The 19,307-nt window shown below is 41.2% G+C and overlaps 1 protein-coding gene across 2 annotated transcripts; it reads right to left on the bottom strand.

Moving 5' to 3' along the window:
- Positions 1-2,395: 2,395 nt before the first annotated feature.
- On the bottom strand, positions 2,396-15,083 carry frk (fyn-related Src family tyrosine kinase). 2 transcript variants are annotated; one of them, XM_088324439.1, is made up of 8 exons: positions 14,584-15,083; positions 10,416-10,537; positions 8,822-8,985; positions 8,580-8,760; positions 8,340-8,498; positions 8,074-8,255; positions 4,346-4,505; positions 2,396-3,011 (listed from the first exon to the last, which is right to left on the bottom strand). In XM_088324439.1, the coding sequence occupies exons 1-8, from the start codon at positions 14,985-14,987 to the stop codon at positions 2,803-2,805; spliced, it is 1,581 nt and encodes a 526-aa protein (XP_088180565.1). In that variant the 5' UTR covers positions 14,988-15,083; the 3' UTR covers positions 2,396-2,802. The 2 variants fall into 2 exon arrangements, with proteins under 2 accessions (XP_088180565.1, XP_088180566.1); XM_088324440.1 differs by having other exon boundaries at positions 8,580-8,748; positions 14,584-15,082.
- Between the last annotated feature and the right edge of the window lie 4,224 nt (positions 15,084-19,307).

Genomic DNA, 19,307 nt, shown 5'->3' on the forward strand with positions numbered 1-19,307 from the left:
TGAAAGGAAGTCTGTCTCTTTTTCAAGAACCGGCTTTTTCGGCTCAACTCATTAGAGAGAGCCGGTCATTCGAACAATTTGGTTAAACGGTACATTTTGATAGTTAAATTCCAACAATATATACCAGTATAGGTATCCATATATGATTGTTTGAGTAAATATGCATGTATGTAGTCTGTGTTTATGTATGCGGGGATTATATATCATTTATTTGGAGGGTTGGGTTGGGTTACTTGAACTGGATTACTTTCAATTACTTTTGGATGACTGCAATAGCAAATATGCTAATAAAAGACAAAAGAAACTAAATAGGAATAAAATGACTCAATTTTGTGCAGGTTTGGGGAGTAACGGAATACCGTATTTTCCGCACTATAAGGCGCACATAAAATCTGATTTTTAAAAAAAAAAGCTGACTATGCGCCTTATAATCCGGTGCGCCTTATATATGGATCAATATTGAATTACAAGGTCTCGCAACTTACGGTAAGCAGCCACCGACTCCATTTCTCGCGTAGAAGAAGAGGTGCGCTGTGCATACTGGGAAATATTAAACAACGATTTTATTTGTGCGTTTGTATAAAGACCCTGAAATGGCTCCTATTAAGAGACACGCTTACAACGCAGAGTTTAAACTCAAGGCGATCAGTCACGCAGTAGAACACGGAAATAGAGCAGCAGCGAGAGAGTTTAACATTAATGAATCGATGGTGCGGAAGTGGAGGAAGCATGAGGATGAGCTGTTTACGTTTTGCATTTTACAGTTATTTTGTTATTGCTTTACTGTTATTGTTTTGCACTTGTTTTTGCACATTACGAGTGTCACTATATTGCGATTGCACTAACGTTTAATTTACCATAACAGTATGAGACGTTTTTTTGCGTGTGGACTAAATGGAGGAAAAGTAAAATGTTACGCCTTGCTGTCGTTCAAAGATGTTAAAGATGTGTCACGAAAATGCTTTACCTCAGAGAAAATAATAAAACGGCTGTTTATTCATTTTGGGAGTGAATGGAGTTGTGGAAAGCTTGTTTATTATCTATTAATAAAGTTTGACTGACCTATCTGACTGTTTTGTTGACATTCCCTTTAGCGCAGCACCATCTAACGGTTGCATCTAACAGTTTATTTATGACGCCCTTATTCATAAAAATGTCTCGAAGGACTGCACAGGATTACAATTACAAACTTGCACAATTACCTGATCTTAAACCAGCATGCACTTATAGCGCCTTATAATGCGGTGCGCCTTATGTATGGAAAAAGTTTAAAAATATCTTTCATTGAAGGTGCGCCTTAAAGTGCGGAAAATACGGTACATGGAATGGTAAAGCCGAGTCATACCTAAGACTTATAACATTGGTAAAATGGCGGCGCCCTCTGTTGGCTGCGGCTGCATCGGCTGGCTACAACGGGTCAGGTGTATCGACATTTCGTTCTTACAAAGAATGACAATACAAAGGAAATTATCTCATCTCATTAGCCGTACCGCTTATCCTCATTAGGGTCGCGGGGGGGCTGGAGCCCATCCCAGCCATCTGCGGGCAGTGGGCAGGGGACACCCTGAACTGGTTGCCAGCCAGTCGCAAGGCACACAGGGACAGACAGCTCATTCGCTCATTCACACCTAGGGACAATTTGGACCGGCCAATCCACCTGAAATGCATGTTTTTGGAACGTGGGAGGAAACCGGAGTGCCCGGAGGAAACCCACGCAAGCACGGGGAGAACATACAAACTCCGCACAGGAAGCCTGGAGCTGGATTTGAACCCACAACAGGTTCCCGAGACATGAACTGTGCCGCACAAGCGCTAACCACTGCCCCGCCGTGCTGTCCAAGGAAATTATTATTATTAAAAATGATGTCTGCAAGCTTTTTGGATTTATTTTCATTTTGTTCTTGTCGCATTTGATGTTTGTTTTGCCAGAGATCAAAGAGATCAAAGCCAGGAGAGAGAGCTTACCACGTGTTGTGAGTCATCATTTTATTCCTATTGAGTTTCTTTTGTCTTTTATTAGCATATTTGGTATTGGAGTAATCCAAAAGTCATTGAAAGTAATCTAGTTAAAGTTACCCTACCCAACCGTGTTTATTTGTAAAGGGGTGAAAGCGAGTAGGCTATGTTTCTGCTGACTCTTTTCTGAATATGTCTTCTATTTTCTCTTCCTTTGTTTTCCGGCGCTTCCTCATTTGTGTTTCTATTTTTACGTTTTTGTTTCCAGAAATTGTTTGACAACGATCAGGAAGCCTCGCATGACTCATCACGCCTATTCAGAAACAATGACAACAACAATATCGTATAATGAGGATTAAGAATGTCATCATTCAATGAAAAATACAATTCAAGTTGAATTAAAATAGTCCGACTTTGTGTGAACGCTCATTTCCCAATATTTCCGTTTTGAGTATTTATTTCACACAAGATACAATTTCAAACATTTATGCTAAAACGATCAGTAATTCATTCAAAGGGACGTTTGTTAGTACAAATAACGACATGTACCGCTTTGTTAAAATATATAAAACAATGTCTTTCGTTTTGGAATTTCGATCAAAGGCGAAAGAGAGGAACAGCTTCAAGCTCAGGCGCAATCGGCTGAGGTAAAGTGTGGTTTCGGGATTCATTCCTCGACCGAGCGGCTCGCCAACAGAAAGAATGCGAATTGCCGGTTCAACCGGTCCGTCTGGAAATTTCAAAGTTATATTTGTTCGCCCGGAGCCCGTTCCGGCGGCGTCACAGTATCACGGTGCGTCCGGAGGCCTTCGGGGTTTCCACGGATCACCCGATCCTCCTTCTCGGCTAGCTGGTACCGGCGTCGTGGTAGGACGTAGCGCTCAGGTCAAAAAAGTCCTCCAACTTCCATTGCAAGGTCTCGAAAGTGGGCCGGTCCTGCTCGATCTCGTTCCAGCAGTCCAGCATGATGTTGTACATGATTTGGGGACACTTGGGGGGACGGGACATCCTGTAGCCTTGTGGGACGCGATGCACGACCTGGTAGTTGTTCATATCTGCGGAAAAACAACAAAATCAACCGGAATCCCGAAGAAAAACGGGAATCGGGGCAGTGTTCCTTCTAAGCTGCTCACGTGCGCAATTGCGCACTGCTCGCACAAGAAAATCGAGCCGGCGCACAAAAATCAGGGCTGAAAATTACTTATTAAGAAGTTACAGTGCATGATGGTAAAAATACACGGGTTCCTAAATGCGGTATTTTGAAGTCGAGTCAGAGTAGAACGAAGTTGAGTAAAGTTAGGGGGCGGCAGTGGCTCAGGAGGTAGAGCGCTCGTCTTGGGATCAAGAGACCGCAGTTCGAATCCTGGTTCCTCCGTGTTACATGTGGAAGTGTCCTTGGGTAAGACACTGAACCCCGAATGCCCCCAATAAGCAGGTTAGCGCCTTACATGGCTGCACGGCTGCTATTGGGAAATGTGAAGCACACTGTAAAGCGCTTTGAGAAGTCTTGACTTGAAAACTGTATAGAAATTCTCGCTTTCTTTAAGTTAGAGTATGTTGAGAACCGGCTTCTTCGGCTCAGCTCACTAAAAGGAACCGGCTCTTTCGGGTCCTAAACGGCTCTTCGGGTTATTTTTGCTTCTTTCATCCCAACATGACCAAATGTGAAGTAAAATTATGCACAAAATGATTTAAAGGAAGGGGGGAATAGAACAAAAAAAGAAAAAAAAATACCAAAATGAAAAAGGAGTGAAAAGCTGAGAAAAAAAGACAAAAGAGAAAAAGGAGGGAAAAATTAAGAAAAACGCCACACAAAAAAAGAAAAGAAAGAAACAAAGGGAAAAAAGTAAATAGAGGACAAAAACAAAAAAGTAACAGCTCGGAAAAAATAAACACAATATTTTTTTTAAAGGAATTAAAAAAAACAAAAAAAAAAACAGAAAAAGAATAAAAAGTTTGTGTTGCATTCAAATCATTTCCAATTCTCATTTCAATAAATAGATATCGGGCGGAGCCGTGTAAATAAAGAGTGAATCTTGTTGCCAACATTGTACTTCCACTCAAAAATGCGATTAAGTACAGTTCTGTATCTTACAAACGACTCAATAAGCCCCCAAAAATGTTAATATGTGACAAAATATATCAGGAAATAAAAAGAAATGGATATCTTGTGAAATTCATTCAAAAGAGAAAAATAATTTTGCATTGCCGGAAACTCAGGAAAATGTAACTTGATGTCAAGTTTTGGACATGTTTGATAATGACTTAGTTGCCACACTTGGGATTGCCGTTGCTCACTGTCGTTTCAAGCGTTGCTCACCGACTTTGTGTCAACGCTCAGACTCTTGGAAAATTCCAGGAATGATTGGATCCGGGTGCCCGGCCTTACCTGGGTAGGGCATTTTCCCGAAGGTCATGATCTCGTACAAAAGGATCCCGAAGGACCAGACGTCAGATTTGATGGTGAAGACGCTGTTGTGGATGGCCTCGGGAGCCGTCCATTTGACCGGGAATTTGGTGCCTTCTCGGACTTCGTAGACGCTTTCGTTCTGGAGAGAAGAGACGAAAACCCGTTCAAAGGAAGATCTCTTACGATAAGGCGTCCAGGCAGGGTCATGTTTGCTTTTCCGGAACGGTTCTTTGAGTCGATGGTATGACGCTGCCAACAGGTTTTCGTTGCATTGATGGCTCCTGTCGTGGTTTCAAATGACCTGATCTCAAGGCTGCCTTTTCCCGCAGCTGCCCTATTGTTTTATTGTCTGCTCCTATCTTCAGTGTTTTTCTTCCTGTTTTAACAACTACACTATGGATTACTTCTATCCTATGGACATGGGTTTTAGCGCACAAAAATGCGTTTATTCAAGGAATCAACTCCTTGCCCTGAAGAATTGAAGGGGCCTATGGTGGAAGAAGAGCCGGAGCTAGCGAAGCGGCTAGCGGCGTTATAAGTCTTCGGTACCATCCGCAATCATGGTAAATGCGAACTCACTACCAAATGAGATCAAAGAATGCTGGTGGAAAACATCGAAGCGCACGGGGAGCGCAGTTGCTGTGTTTTGCGGAAACGTGGCTCAGGTTTAGCATTCCGGACGCTAACGTGTAGCCACCCGGAGCTACCCGGCTTCAGCGCCGCTATACAGAGACACGAAAGCCGGGGGGAAATCGGAGAGGAGGCGGACTTGCTAACACGAGGTGGTGTATCCCTGGACACAAAGAAAAGATTTCCATCTGCCGTAGGGATGTCGAACTTTTGGACTAGCGTGACGTCATCCACGCACCCCTAGGGCATCGTGTTCATCTGTTAATAAACAACGGGGTAGACTGCTGGAAGTGTGAATTTCCCTACGGGGATGAAGAAAGTATCTATCTATCTATCTATCTATCTATCTAAAAACTCTGGGGTGCATTCAATGGGCTCGCTGATGGTAGGAGAAATCGGAATTGTGTCACAAAACAATGGGATCAAACGCTACTTCTGTCTGTTTTTTTATTTTACACAAATAAGGTTTTCATTGAAAAAACACGACATGAGAGAAAATGGAAATAAATGGAAAAAAATTACAACAGGGCGCTCATCATGTTAAATCAAATTACGGTGCGTTCATGAGCTCACAGTTTGTAGGAGGACTCGCATGTATATTATATTTTGGAAAGACAAAACGTTTTATTTGTATTTTTGAGGGAATAAAATTGAATGAGCTTGTTGTTTTTAATAAGTTCCCATTGAAGTATCAAGTAAAAGATTAAAGGGGGGCAAAAAAACGCATACTCAATGTTAAGTCATTTTTGAGGTGCGTTCAAGGAACTAGCAGATCGTAGGGGAATTCCGACATACAACTTTAAAAAAAAACAAAAATAAACTTTGGACTTGTGAATTATCTTTGGGGAGCTTGCCCTTTTGTTTTACAACGTGTTAATTGAAATATTAAATAAAAGACGAAAAGAAAGAAAGTGCGCGTTGGTAATGTGTCAATTGAGGTGCGTTCAAATGATAGAAGGCGGATTTAGATGAAAAAAAAATAGGAGGAGGGGGGGGGGGGGGGCTTCTGTTTTTGCTTTGAAAAACACAATTTCCATTGGGTTGAAGTTTAAAGTCAGAACGAAACGAGGAAAAATTTGAAACGAAAAAAAAGCGCAGATTTGCTACGTCAAGCCATTTCTGAGGTGCGTTCGGGGAGCTAGCAGATCATAGGGGAATTCCGATATACAATTTAAAAAACGAAAAAAAAATGACTTTTTGCTTCTGAATAAACTTTGGTGAGCTTGTTCTTTTATTTTCACTACGTATTAATTGAAATATAAAGTAAAAGACGAAAAGAAAGAAAGTGTGCGTTCGTAATGTGTCAATTGAGGTGCGTTCAAATGATAGAAGGCGGATTTAGATTAAAAGATTAGGAGGGGGGGGGGGGCTTCAGTTTTTGCTTTGAAAAACACAATTTCCATTGTGTTGAAGTTTAAAGTCAGAACGAAACGAGGAAAAATTAGAAACGAAAAAAAAAGCGCAGATTTGCTACGTCAAGCCATTTTTGAGGTGCGTTCAAGGCCGTAGGAGAATTCCGATATACAACTTTAAAAAGAAAAGATTCAACTTTTGGCTTCACTTAGTGATTCACTCAAGCAGGCAAACCCTGTCTTCAGGGAAGCAATTGCGTCCCGTGATCAATGACCAGAGTTGGAGTTGCATGCTGTGATCTTCTCATAATCCGGTGCAGGCATTCAGTAATGCACCCGTTTACTCTCTCTTAAGTGACCCACTCAAGCCTGCAAACCTTATCTTAAGGGGAGCAATTGCATCCTGTAATCAACGAGGAGTCTTGGACTTTGCCGGTGTTCTACTACCGCCGTGCCGTTCCCGTTTACATCCTTCCCGTCAAGCTCTGTATACGAATTATTTTCAATAAAAGAGGGGGAGCGGATTATTTTAAGCTTTTCCCCGCACAAGAAAATCTAGCCGGCTCACAAAAATCAGGGCTACAAATTACTCATTAAAAAGTTACAGTGCATAAAGGTCAAAATACACAGGGGTTCCCCTGACGCTGTGTTCTAAATGCGGTATTTAGAAGTCAAGGTCGAAGTAGAACAAAGTGGAGTAAAGTCAGTAGAGTTTTTCGAGAACCGGCTTCTTCGGCTCGGCTCACTAAAAAGAAGCGGCTCTTTCGGGTCCCAAACGGCTCTTCAGGTAGTTTTTGCTTCTTTAATCCCGACACGACCAAATATTATGTAAAATTGTGCACAAAATGACTTAAAGGAAGGGGGGAATAGAACAAAAAAAGAAAAAAATACCAAAATGAAAAAATAGTGAAAAGCTGAGAAAAAAAGAAACATTAAGAAAAAAAGAAGGAAAAATTAAGAAAAAGCCAGAAAAAAAAGAAAAGAAAGAAATGTAGGAAAAAAGTAAATAGAGAACAAAAAGAAAAAAGGAACAGCTCGGAAAAAATAAACACAATGAGATTTTTTTTAAAGGAATTTTTTTTAAAAAGTAGAAAAAAACAGGGAAAAAGAGGAAAAATTATTAATTATTAAGTAGAATATTATGTAAAATTGTGCACAAAATGACTTAAAGGAAGGGGGGAATAGAACAAAAAAGAAAAATACCAAAAGGAAAAAGTAGTGAAAAGCTGAGAAAACAAACTCACAGGAAAGAAAAAAAGGAGAGAAAAAGAAAAAAAGAGCTGAAAATTTTCAGAAAAAAATCCAGAAGAAAGAAGCAAATAAAGGGAAAATGGTAATAGAGAACAAAAAACAAGAAAAAAGTAACAGCTAGGAAAAAATAAACAGATTTTTTAAAAAAGGAATTTAAAAAAGGAGATTTTCTCCGTGTTACATGTCGAAGTGTCCTTGGGTAAGACACTGAACCCCCTAATACGCACACGCAGCTTAGAGGGAACATTGGTTAAGATGATCCCCTCCCCCTCTTTTATTGAAAAGAATTCATATACAGAGCTTGACGGAGGGGCGGCAGTAGGAGGTAGAGCGCTCGTCTTGGGATCAAGGAATCCCGGTTCGAATCCCGGCTCGTCCGTGTCACATGTCGAAGTGTCCTTGGGTAAGACACTGAACCCCTAATACCCCCAATAATCTGGTATTCCGAAATTTGGGTAATCGACAAAGGCCAACCTGAAAGACTCTAGCCAAGCCAAAGTCGGCCACTTTGCAGACGTTGTTCTCGCCCACCAGTACGTTTCTAGCGGCCAGATCCCTGTGGATGTAGTTCTGCAACTCCAGAAAAGCCATCCCGGATGCCACTTGAGCCGCCATCTCGATCTGGTCCGAGAGTTGCAGTTTGGTCCCCTTGTCCCCTGAAACGATTGACAAACGGAGTCCAAACACAGGTACGATCTTCTCATATCGTGATCCTTGACGATACAAAGCAGGGGTGGTACTTTGGAGGTATTCGAGCAAGCTGCCGTTCTTCATGAGCTCGGTGATGATGTAGAAAGGCTCCTCCATGGTGCACACGGCGTAGAGTTGGATCAGCTTGGGGTGTCGCAGGCGCTTCATGATCTGAGCCTCTCGGAGAAAGTCCGCAGCTTCCATGGTACCTTGATAGAACCGGAGGAAACCTCTGGTCACTCCGTGCCTTTTAGAGGCGTTCCAGGAAAAAAAGAGTGGGAGAACCTCACCGGGCTTCAGAGTCTTGACCGCGACGGCCGTGGTGCCGTTCCAGAGTCCCTCGTAAACTTCTCCGAACTGTCCGGCTCCCAGTTTGTGGAGAAGCTTGATGGAAGCTCTGTCGATCTCCCACTGGTCCACCGTGTTGTAGGAGAGCCCGTTGGTCTGCGGAGCCTCGATCTGCGTGCCCGGCTAGCGTTAACATTAGCTTTTCGGGAGCGGAAAGACGCCGTTGACGTAAACGACCACCTACTTTTTTGCAGGGTTCTCCGAGACGTACGCACAGCCCGTCCGCTTGCGCCGAGTAATGCTCCACTAAGGTCTTCAAGCTTTCGAAGGCTTTGGTTTTCGAGACATAGTAGAGACCCTGTTCAGTCCTCTTTAGCTTGTAATGCTTCACCCGGCCGTTGTCCAAAACTGAAAAACAATGACGATTCGGGATTTTGTTAATCCGTTGATCCACCAAACCATGGAACGCTTAAAGAATCGTTTTATTATGCTTGCTGGTTCCGTTTTTGGACACCTGGAAAGGAGATTTCTTTGGACACCAGGGTTCGTTACTGTTATTTCGACTTGTAAGCACTTTTTATATCTTGGTCATCATGGACCAATCATGTTGCTTTTCTTTGATTTTGACACCCTTTAGGGCTCACCTGGTTTTTGGAATCCAGGACGTTTAACAAAAAGAAAGGGCTCAGTGAAGGACCTTCACACAAGGTTGGATTTTTTGGGATCTTGACCAGTTTTTGTAGTCTTCTGTTGTTCTGCCAAGCTCCAAATCTATTGATGTTTCCTCACCTTGATATGAGTGTCTGTTAAACTATCAACTTCAAAATTGGTCCTTCGGGTCGGAGATTATGTCTTGACCAGTTTTTGTAGTCTTCTGTTCTTCTGCCAAGCTCCAAATCTATAGATGTTTCCTCACCTTAATACGAGTGTCTGTTACCTTCGGGTCGGAGATTGTGTCTTGACCAGTTTTTGTAGTCTTCTGTTGTTCTTCTGCCAAGCTCCAAATCTATTGATGTCCCCTCACCTTAATAGGAGTGTCTGTTAAACTATCAACTTCAAAATTGGTCCTTTGGGTTGGAGATTGTGTCTTGACCAGTTTTTGCAGTCTTCTTCTGTTCTTCTGCCAAGCTCCAAATCTATTGATGTTTCCTCACCTTGATATGAGTGTCTGTTAAACTATCAACTTCAAAATTGGTCCTTCGGGTCGGAGATTATGTCTTGACCAGTTTTTGTAGTCTTCTGTTCTTCTGCCAAGCTCCAAATCTATAGATGTTTCCTCACCTTAATACGAGTGTCTGTTACCTTCGGGTCGGAGATTGTGTCTTGACCAGTTTTTGTAGTCTTCTGTTGTTCTTCTGCCAAGCTCCAAATCTATTGATGTCCCCTCACCTTAATAGGAGTGTCTGTTAAACTATCAACTTCAAAATTGGTCCTTTGGGTTGGAGATTGTGTCTTGACCAGTTTTTGCAGTCTTCTTCTGTTCTTCTGCCAAGCTCCAAATCTATTGATGTCTCCTCACCTTAATATGAATGTCTGTTAAACTATCAACTTCAAAATTGGTCCTTCGGGTTGGAGATTGTGTCTTGACCAGTTTTTGTGGTCTTCTGTTCTTCTGCCAAGCTCCAAATCTATTGCTGTTTCCTCACCTTAATATGAGTTTCTGTTAAACTATCAACTTCAAAATTGGTCCTTCGGGTCGGAGATTGTGTATCTCGAGTTTTTTGTGCATAGTCCTTTCCTTTACTCCATGAAAAGCTCAAAATTCTTGATTTTGAGAGTCTACCGAACAATAAACTCATCGGACGCCAATCGTTAAAACGATGAAGCTAAGCTCTTACCTGAAAGCGAGAGCTCCCCTTTCTGGCTTTCACAGTTCCGGATGAGGAAAGAGCCCGGTTGATTCTTCCCCGTCAAAAGCATCTTCTCCGCATCAAGACGTTTGGTTTCCGGAAAATACCACCTGCCCATTGGCGGAACAGAAGTCAAAAGCCAAGAAAAGATGGACTTTGAGGTAACGGGACGATCGTAACGCTCGAGTTCTTCCGAAAAAATGTCACGTCCACGTGACCTCGTTTTTACTTTCAGTCTGTTTCTTGAATGCCGAGAAACTATTTGCACATGTAAACAAACAGGAGGAACCTGTCCTTGGTGCCGTCAAGCAACGCCAGGAATCTTCTCGATTCGCCATCTTTTCCGACTTACGTCACCGATGGAGGGTTGACGTCATTTGTGAATACACGGGTTAAAAAAACAAAAAAACGATCTTTTCCCAGGGTAAAAAGTCAACGATTAACGCCTGGTAATCATCGACTACTCCGATAAGGCGCCATAAACGTGACCTCAATCCCGAAAGGTTTTTTTGTGGTGACGACAATTCCAATTCTAAATGTTGCTAACCGAAACGTGTATCTAGATTAGGATGGCCCCTCTAGAATGAATGCATTAATTGACAGGATTAGAGAAAGAGAAAAAGAGAGAAAAAGAGAGAAAGAGAAAAAGAGAGAAAAAGAGAGAAGGAGAAAAAGAGAAAAAGAGAAAAAAAGAAAAAAAAAGGAGAACAAAAGGAGAACAAAAGGAGAACAAAAGGAGAAAAAAAAAGAGAAAAAAAAGAGAAGAAAAAAGAGAGAGAGAAAAAAAGAGAAAGAGAAAAAAGAGAAAGAGAAAAAAGAGAAAAAGAGAAAAAAAGAGAAAAAAAGAAAAAAGAGAAGAGAAAAAGAGAGAAAAAAAAAGAAAAAAAAGAAGAGAAAAAGAGAGAAAAAAAGAAAAAAAAGAGAAGAAGAGAAAGAGAAAGAGAGAAAGAGAGAGAGACAGAGAGAGAGAGAGAGATAGATCTACTGGTAAGACACATCTTTTGGTGCTCCACAAAAGAAGTTAACTTTAAACATTATAACCACAGCTGACAAATCTCTCAACATGCACAGTAATGTGATTGATGTTGTCAAAGCTGATTAGATTTATTTTCGTTTTGTTTCTGTTTTACTAAAATATGAATTCCCCTTGTAGAGATCAAAGCCAGCAGAAAAGCTAATGTTGTGACTCATTCATTTGCAGGTAAATTGTACCCGTTTTTTTACTGATTATTGTTTTTATTTCTATTTTCTCATATACATTAAAAAGGATGATGTTGGTTAAAATTCAGACTAAAGAAAAATATGATGAATTCGTGACACCATTTATCATAAGGAGTCTCAAAGGATTGCACAGACCACAGACTAGTATAACACCATCCCCTGATCTAAAACCTACATGAGGGCAAGGGAAGACTCAAAAACTTCAAGTCAAGTTTATTTGTTTGGCCCTTAATCACAGATTACTGCAAACCACAGACTAGTAGGACACCATCCCCTGATCTAAAACCTACACGAGGGCAAGGGAAAACTCAAAAACTTCAAGTCAAGTTTATTTGTCTGGCCTTTAATCACAAAGAGTCTCAAAGGGCTGCAAAGATCACAGATTACGGCAAACCACAGACTACGATGACACATCCCCTGATCTAAAACCTACATCACGGAAGAGCAGCTACAGCGACAGACTGCTATCACAGTCTTGTTCCACGGACAGACTGAGGAGATCATCTTTTCCTCATGCCATGAGGCTCTTTAACTCCACCCGGGGGCGTAAAAGCCCACATTAAACCTCACCCCCACATTGCATATTACCCTATTTTTATGACAGTGTGTACTTTCCGTAGCACTATTTAAATACTCTATATCAACACGTTACATTGGGTATTTATGTATTATATTCCTTTTACTCTATTATCGTTTTATTTTCAACACAAGGATATTGCTGGAAGTGTGAATTTCCCTACAGGGATGAATAAAGTATCTATCTATCTATCTATGAGGACAAGGAAATGAATGTTAACAACCAAGGAGGGTAGAGAAGCTCATTAATAACAATCCATTGGATTTAGAAGTCCCTTATATCTCTCAAAGTCACCAAAAACAGACTAAAACTAGGATTATAAAAAAAGAAAGCAACGTTAAATTCAAAAGGATTTGGGTAACAAAGTAAATAAGCAGGAATTTTGCCCTTTCATTGAAATTCAGAATATATATATATATATATCTGCATATCTTATCGGGCGTGCGCATGCGCAGTTGCTTAAATCAGATATCTAACCTTTCCTCCGTTGAGCCAAAGTACGCGAACAATTTACAGGAAACATGTTTGTTCCATTTTTTTTTATATTTACACAAAAGGAAAATTGTGTTTCAAGCTTAAAGAGGATAAAGAAAGCGAGTGTTTGCAATATTAAGCTAATTAGAAGTGTTTTCCGTGATCTCGCTGGAGAATTCGGGTATACAGTCAATAAAACAAGCTCAAACTTTTATCTGTTTGGGGTTTTGAACGGGAATCCAGCAACATTGTTCTTTCTACGAGGTTTGCATTGTATTAAAGACGAAAAAGGACAATAAAAAAGAAAGAAATTACAGATTACTTCAATCATTTTTTGGGGGGTGCATTCAATGGGCTCGCCCATGGTAGGAGAAATCGGAATCGTGTAACAAAACAATAGGATCAAACGGTTCTTTTGTTTTATACAAACGAAGTTTCCATTGAAAAAACACGAGATGAGAGAAAATAAGGAAACAATTAGGAAAAAATTACAACAGGGCGAGCACTCACGTTAAATCACATTTCGGTGCGTTCATTTTATATTATTTTTTTTAAAAAACGAAACGTTTTATTTGTATTTTCTAGGGAATGAAATTAACGAGCTTATCTTTCGTGATAAGTTCCCATTGAATTATAAAGTAAAAAAAATCAAAGGGGGTAAAAAAGCATTCCCAATGTTAAGATCATTTCTGAGGTGCATTCAGGGAGCTAGCAGATCGTAGGGGAATTCCGATATCCAATTTAAATGAAGAAAAAAAAATCGACTTTTGGCTTCTGAATAAACTTTGGTGAGCTTTTTCTTTTGTTTTATAACGTGTTATTTGAAATATTAAGCAAACGACAAAAGGAAAAAGTGCGCGTTGGTAATGTGTCAATTAAGGTGCGTTCATGAGCTCAGAGTTTGAGAATTCGCATGCATAGTTTTTTTTAAAAGACGAAACGTTTTATTGGTATTTTTGGGGGAATGTAATTTAATGAGATTTTCGTTTTTAATAAGTTCCCAATTGAAGTATAAAGTTAAAAAAACCCAAAGGGGGTAAAAAAGCATTCACAATGTTAAAATCATTTCTGAGGTGCGTTCAGGGAGCTAGCAGATCGTAGGGGAATTCCCATATACAACTTAAAAAAGAAAAGATTCAACTTTTGGCCTCTGAATAAACTTTGGTGAGCTTGTTCTTTTGTTTTCACTACGTGTTGATTGAAATATAAAGTAAAAGACGAAAAGAAAGAAAGTCCGCGTTCGTAATGTGTCAATTGAGGTGCGTTAAAATGATAGAAGGCGGATTTAGATTAAAAGATTAGGAGGGGGGGGGGGGGGGGCGCTTCAGTTTTTGCTTTTAAAAACGCAATTTACATTCTGTTGAAGCTTAAAGTCAGAACGAAACGAGGACAAATAAGAAAGGAGAAAAAACCGCATATTTGCTATTTCAAGCCATTTTTGAGGTGCGTTCAAGTATGCTTGCAGGCCGTAGGAGAATTCCGATATACAATTTAAAAGATTAGGAGGGGGGGGCTTCAGTTTTTGCTTATAAAAAGACAATTTACATTGTGTTGAAGCTTTGAGTCAGAACGAAACGAGAAAAAATTAGAAACGAAAAAAAAAAAAAAGATTTGCGGATTTGCGATGTCAAGCCATTTCTGAGGTGCGTTCATATTATGGAAGGCAGATTTAGATTAAAAAATTAGGAGGGGGGGGGCTTCAGTTTTTGATTTTAAAAACACAATTTACATTGTGTTGAAGCTTAAAGTCAGAACGAAACGAGGAAAAATTAGAAACAAAAAAAGCGCAGATTTGGTATGTCAAGCCATTTTTGAGGTGCGTTCAAGTACGCTTGCAGGGCGTAGGAGAATCCCGATCTACATTCTTTTCTCATCCAAACTCACGGTTCTGCGTCGATACTCTGTACAGGGGCCACATAATTGGCCGGGATGTATCCCCTTTTGGACGCCGAGATCCCGGAAACCGCCTTGGCGAACCACCAGTCGTGCGCTTTCTTATCCAGCGCCTCCAGAACGTCCCCGGCGTTAAAACTCAAATCCTCCAGCGTTCGAGCGGAGTAATCATAAAGAGCCACAAAGTGGTTTTCCGCGTCCACTTCGGGGACTCTCGGACGCGGCTTCGTGGCAGGAACCGCAGCGACGGCCCGGACCGCGCTGGGGTTCCCCAAGACCAGGTCTCCATCGGGGTTTTTCGGCTGGGGTTCTTTCTTCTTGTCGAAAAGATTTGGTTTTTGCCAACAAGTCAGACATGTTTGCCAACAGGCCGAAAACCTGCTCCTGATATCCATTCTGGATCCGAATGGGTTCAGTTAAAGAAAGTCATGGTGCGTCTTCATGGCAGTCCTGTTCGGTCGGCTTCCGAGAGTGAAATCACCTGTACCTGCTGCACCTGCCCGGCAGCCAATGGGGGAGGGGCGCGCGGTCACGTGACAGGCGCGTCAGCACCTGTGGAAAAATATATCTCCGGTTGGACCACCTATTGCTGCTCCAAATGTGAAATGTTCCACTTTAAATTGAAAGTGGGTCATATTTTGTGTTGCCTAGGGGTACGAGTATCTTTCGTTCAGTAATTATAAAAACATTGATTTGAATCATAGGCAAAAATACATCATCAATGATCATTTTTATTAAAAAAAATAATAATCATAAGTTGATAAATCTTTTCTTTTACACAATGGAATCCCACCGGGTAGTCGCCGGGATTTTTGTCCGACGTCTTGCTGCGGCACTGGTTTTTGTTGGCATTAGACGATACAGTGACATCTAGTGGTCAAATATTACACAATAGTGTTATGAGATCATGATTTTCTTCCATGAATATATTTTTAAAGGCACAGTGTGTCATGATTAGTGCCTCCTAGTGGTACAACAAACTTTCATTCAGTATTAATAAAAAAAAAAAAAAACATTGATTTGATTAATAGTCAAAAATACAATGAACCATCATACCACTGATATTTGTATTCAAAAAATATATAGGTTGATCAATCTTTTCTTTTACATTTTGGAATCCACCATGTTTGTCTGGCATCTTGCTGCTCGAAATGGCACTGGTTTTCGTTAGCATTAGATAACACAGTGACATCTAGTGGTCAAATATTAAGGACTAGGGCTATAAGATTATGCTTTTCTTTCATTAATATATTGTTTTTAAAGGCATAGTGTGTAATATTCAGTGCCTCCTAGTGGTACAAAAAAAAACTTTGTTTTGGGGAAAGTTTGCCACCTCTGATCCTATACAGGCACGTGTGAAACCTTAAACTTGGACAAAACTTTAGTTTTAAATCCAAGTTAGAAACCCAAGAAAACGGTTTTGAATCCTGATATAAAGGTAAAATGCTAATTGTAAACCCTAATTTAAAATACTAAAACTGCTTGAAACCATAATATGAAGGCTGGAGGCTAGCCCTTAACCCTAGATTGAAACCCTACAAACTGTTAAAAACCCTAATATGAAGACCAAATCGAAAATTCAAACCCCAGTTTGCAGTCCTAAAAACAGTTTCACACCCTAATTTGAAACCAAACCCGAGTTTGAAATCCTTGGTTTAAAACCCTATATGGTGTTTGATACCAAAATATAAAGACTAAACCCTAGTTTCGTGGCTAGGGTAAGAGATAGGGGGGTTACTCCATTTCTTTACCCATTCACACACACTCTCACACACCAATAGTGAGTCAGCCATGCAAGGCGCCTATCTGCTTATCGGGGGCATTAAGAATTCGGTGTCTTGCCCAAGGACACTTTGACATATAACACGGAGGAGCCGGGAATCGAACCTACAATCTCTTGATCCCAAGACAAGCGCTCTTTAGTACCTCACAATACTACAAAAAAACTTGAATTTAGTAGGAAATAAACATTGATTAAATATAGAAATATATCAACTGTCCTACCAATGTCAAGATTTATGAAAAATCCTAGGTTGAGAAATTTGTATTCCCTTTCATAGTGGAAAGCTGCCATGTTTGTCTGTGATCTTGCTTTTAGCCGTTAGCCTCACTTGTTAGCATGTAACCATTAGCATAACTCATCAACATGTAGCCATTAGCATAGTTTGTAAATATCTCATCTCATCTCATCAGCCGTACCGCTTATCCTCATTAGGGTCGCGGGGGGGCTGGAGCCCATCCCAGCCATCTCCGGGCAGTGGGCAGGGGACACCCTGAACTGGTTGCCGGCCAATCGCAGGGCACACAGGGACAGACAACTCATTCACACCTAGGGACAATTTGGACCGGCCAATTCACCTGAAATGCATGTTTTTGGAACGTGGGAGGAAACCGGAGTGCCCGGAGGAAACCCACGCAAGCACGGGGAGAACATACAAACTCCGCACAGGATGTCTGGAGCTGGATTTGAACCCACGACAGGTTTCAATATGAAGTTGTTAAAATATATTGGCCGCATCACTGAATAAGCCGCAGGGTTGAAAGTTAGGGGAAAAAGTAGCGGCTTATAGTCCAGAATTTACGGTAATCGGCTACTGTGCCGGTCAACGAAAAGTTCAAAATCTCAGCCAGTTCGACACACCCCCTTAGTCAAATACCATCTTGTTTTAAATCAATACACAACGAAATAAATGATAAAATACAGACACATTGTGACGGTCGCCGTGGCGACCAGTCTGCCGCGCCCCCGAACTCAAGCTGTAGCGGATCAGCTGATTGCTGGTCTGCTACTTAAGGCTGGGTTGTGGGTTTGGCGGGCGCTGGCTCACTACACATTCCCCGGTCTGCTATGCCTCGTCCTGTTTTAGTTTTACACATTTTCCGTCTGTTATGCCCTGTCCTGTTGAGTTCGTGCCGGAGGAACTCTGTACCGTTCTGTTCTGAGTGTAAGAATGTTTTTGTTTGTCTTGTCCCGGAGTTTTGGACAACTTTTATTTTGTTAAATAAAACTTATGGATCGTCACGCAATTGAGTTCTCTCAGTTCCTGCCTCCTGCCTCCGTTCTGGTCCGGTCACCCCTTCCACTCCACCACGCCTCGTGACACACATACAGGGAGTGCAGAATTATTAGGCAAATGAGTATTTTGACCACATCATCCTCTTTATGCATGTTGTCTTACTCCAAGCTGTATAGGCTCGAAAGCCTACTACCAATTAAGCATATCAGGTGATGTGCATCTCTGTAATGAGAAGGGGTGTGGTCTAATGACATCAACACCCTATATCAGGTGTGCATAATTATTAGGCAACTTCCTTTCCTTTGGCAAAATGGGTCAGAAGAGGGACTTGACAGGCTCTGAAAAGTCAAAAATAGTGAGATATCTTGCAGAGGGATGCAGCACTCTTAAAATTGCCAAGCTTCTGAAGCGTGATCATCGAACAATCAAGCGTTACATTCAAAATAGTCAACAGGGTCGCAAGAAGCGTGTAGAAAAACCAAGGCGCAAAATAACTGCCCGTGAACTGAGAAAAGTCAAGCGTACAGCTGCCAAGATGCCACTTGCCACCAGTTTTGCCATATTTCAGAGCTGCAACATCACTGGAGTGCCCAAAAGCACAAGGTGTGCAATACTCAGAGACATGGCCAAGGTAAGAAAGGCTGAAAAACGACCACCACTGAACAAGACACACAAGCTGAAACGTCAAGACTGGGCCAAGAAAAATCTCAAGACGGATTTTTCTAAGGTTTTATGGACTGATGAAATGAGAGTGAGTCTTGATGGGCCAGATGGATGGGCCCGTGGCTGGATCGGTAAAGGGCAGAGAGCTCCAGTCCGCCTCAGACGCCAGCAAGGTGGAGGTGGGGTACTGGTATGGGCTGGTATCATCAAAGATGAGCTTGTGGGGCCTTTTCGGGTTGAGGATGGACTCAAGCTCAACTCCCAGTCCTACTGCCAGTTTCTGGAAGACACCTTCTTCAAGCAGTGGTACAGGAAGAAGTCCGCATCCTTCAAGAAAAACATGATTTTCATGCAGGACAACGCTCCATCACACGCATCCAAGTACTCCACAGCGTGGCTGGCAAGAAAGGGTCTAAAAGAAGAAAAACTAATGACATGGCCTCCTTGTTCACCTGATCTGAACCCCATAGAGAACCTGTGGTCCCTCATCAAATGTGAGATTTACAAGGAGGGAAATTAGTACACCTCTCTGAACAGTGTCTGGGAGGCTGTGGTTGCTGCTGCACGCAATGTTGATCGTGAACAGATCAAAGCACTGACAGAATCCATGGATGGCAGGCTTTTGAGTGTCCTTGCAAAGAAAGGTGGCTATATTGGTCACTGATTTGTTTTTGTTTTGTTTTTGAATGTCAGAAATGTATATTTGTGAATGTTGAGCTGTTATATTGGTTTCCCTGATGAAAATAAATAATTGAAATGGGTATACATTTGGTTTTTGTTAAGTTGCCTAATAATTATGCACAGTAATAGTCACCTGCGCACACAGATATCCTCCTAAAATAGCTAAAACTAAAAAAGCCCCACTCCAACTTCCAAAATATTCAGCTTTGATATTAATGAGACTTTTGGGTTCATTAAGAACATGCTTGTTGTTCAATAATAAAATTCATCCTCAAAAATACAACTTGCCTAATAATTCTGCACTCCCTGTATGTTTGTAGGTATTTTTTTGACTTTCAAAAGTCCTTGGGAAAC

The sequence above is a fragment of the Urocampus carinirostris genome, chromosome 20 (assembly GCF_059441175.1).
Source record: "Urocampus carinirostris isolate Australia breed hairy pipefish chromosome 20, RoL_Ucar_1.0, whole genome shotgun sequence".
Classification (NCBI taxonomy): domain Eukaryota; kingdom Metazoa; phylum Chordata; class Actinopteri; order Syngnathiformes; family Syngnathidae; genus Urocampus; species Urocampus carinirostris.

Coding starts and splice junctions, on each gene's coding strand:
- frk (XM_088324439.1), bottom strand. CDS start 14,987: ATGGATATCAGGAGCAGGTTTTCGGCCTGTTGGCAAACATGTCTGACT. Junction 8,761..8,821: donor TCGGAGAACCCTGCAAAAAA/GTAGGTGGTCGT, acceptor TGTTAACGCTAG/CCGGGCACGCAGATCGAGGC. Junction 4,506..8,073: donor GCTTGGCTAGAGTCTTTCAG/GTTGGCCTTTGT, acceptor TCTTCTCTCCAG/AACGAAAGCGTCTACGAAGT.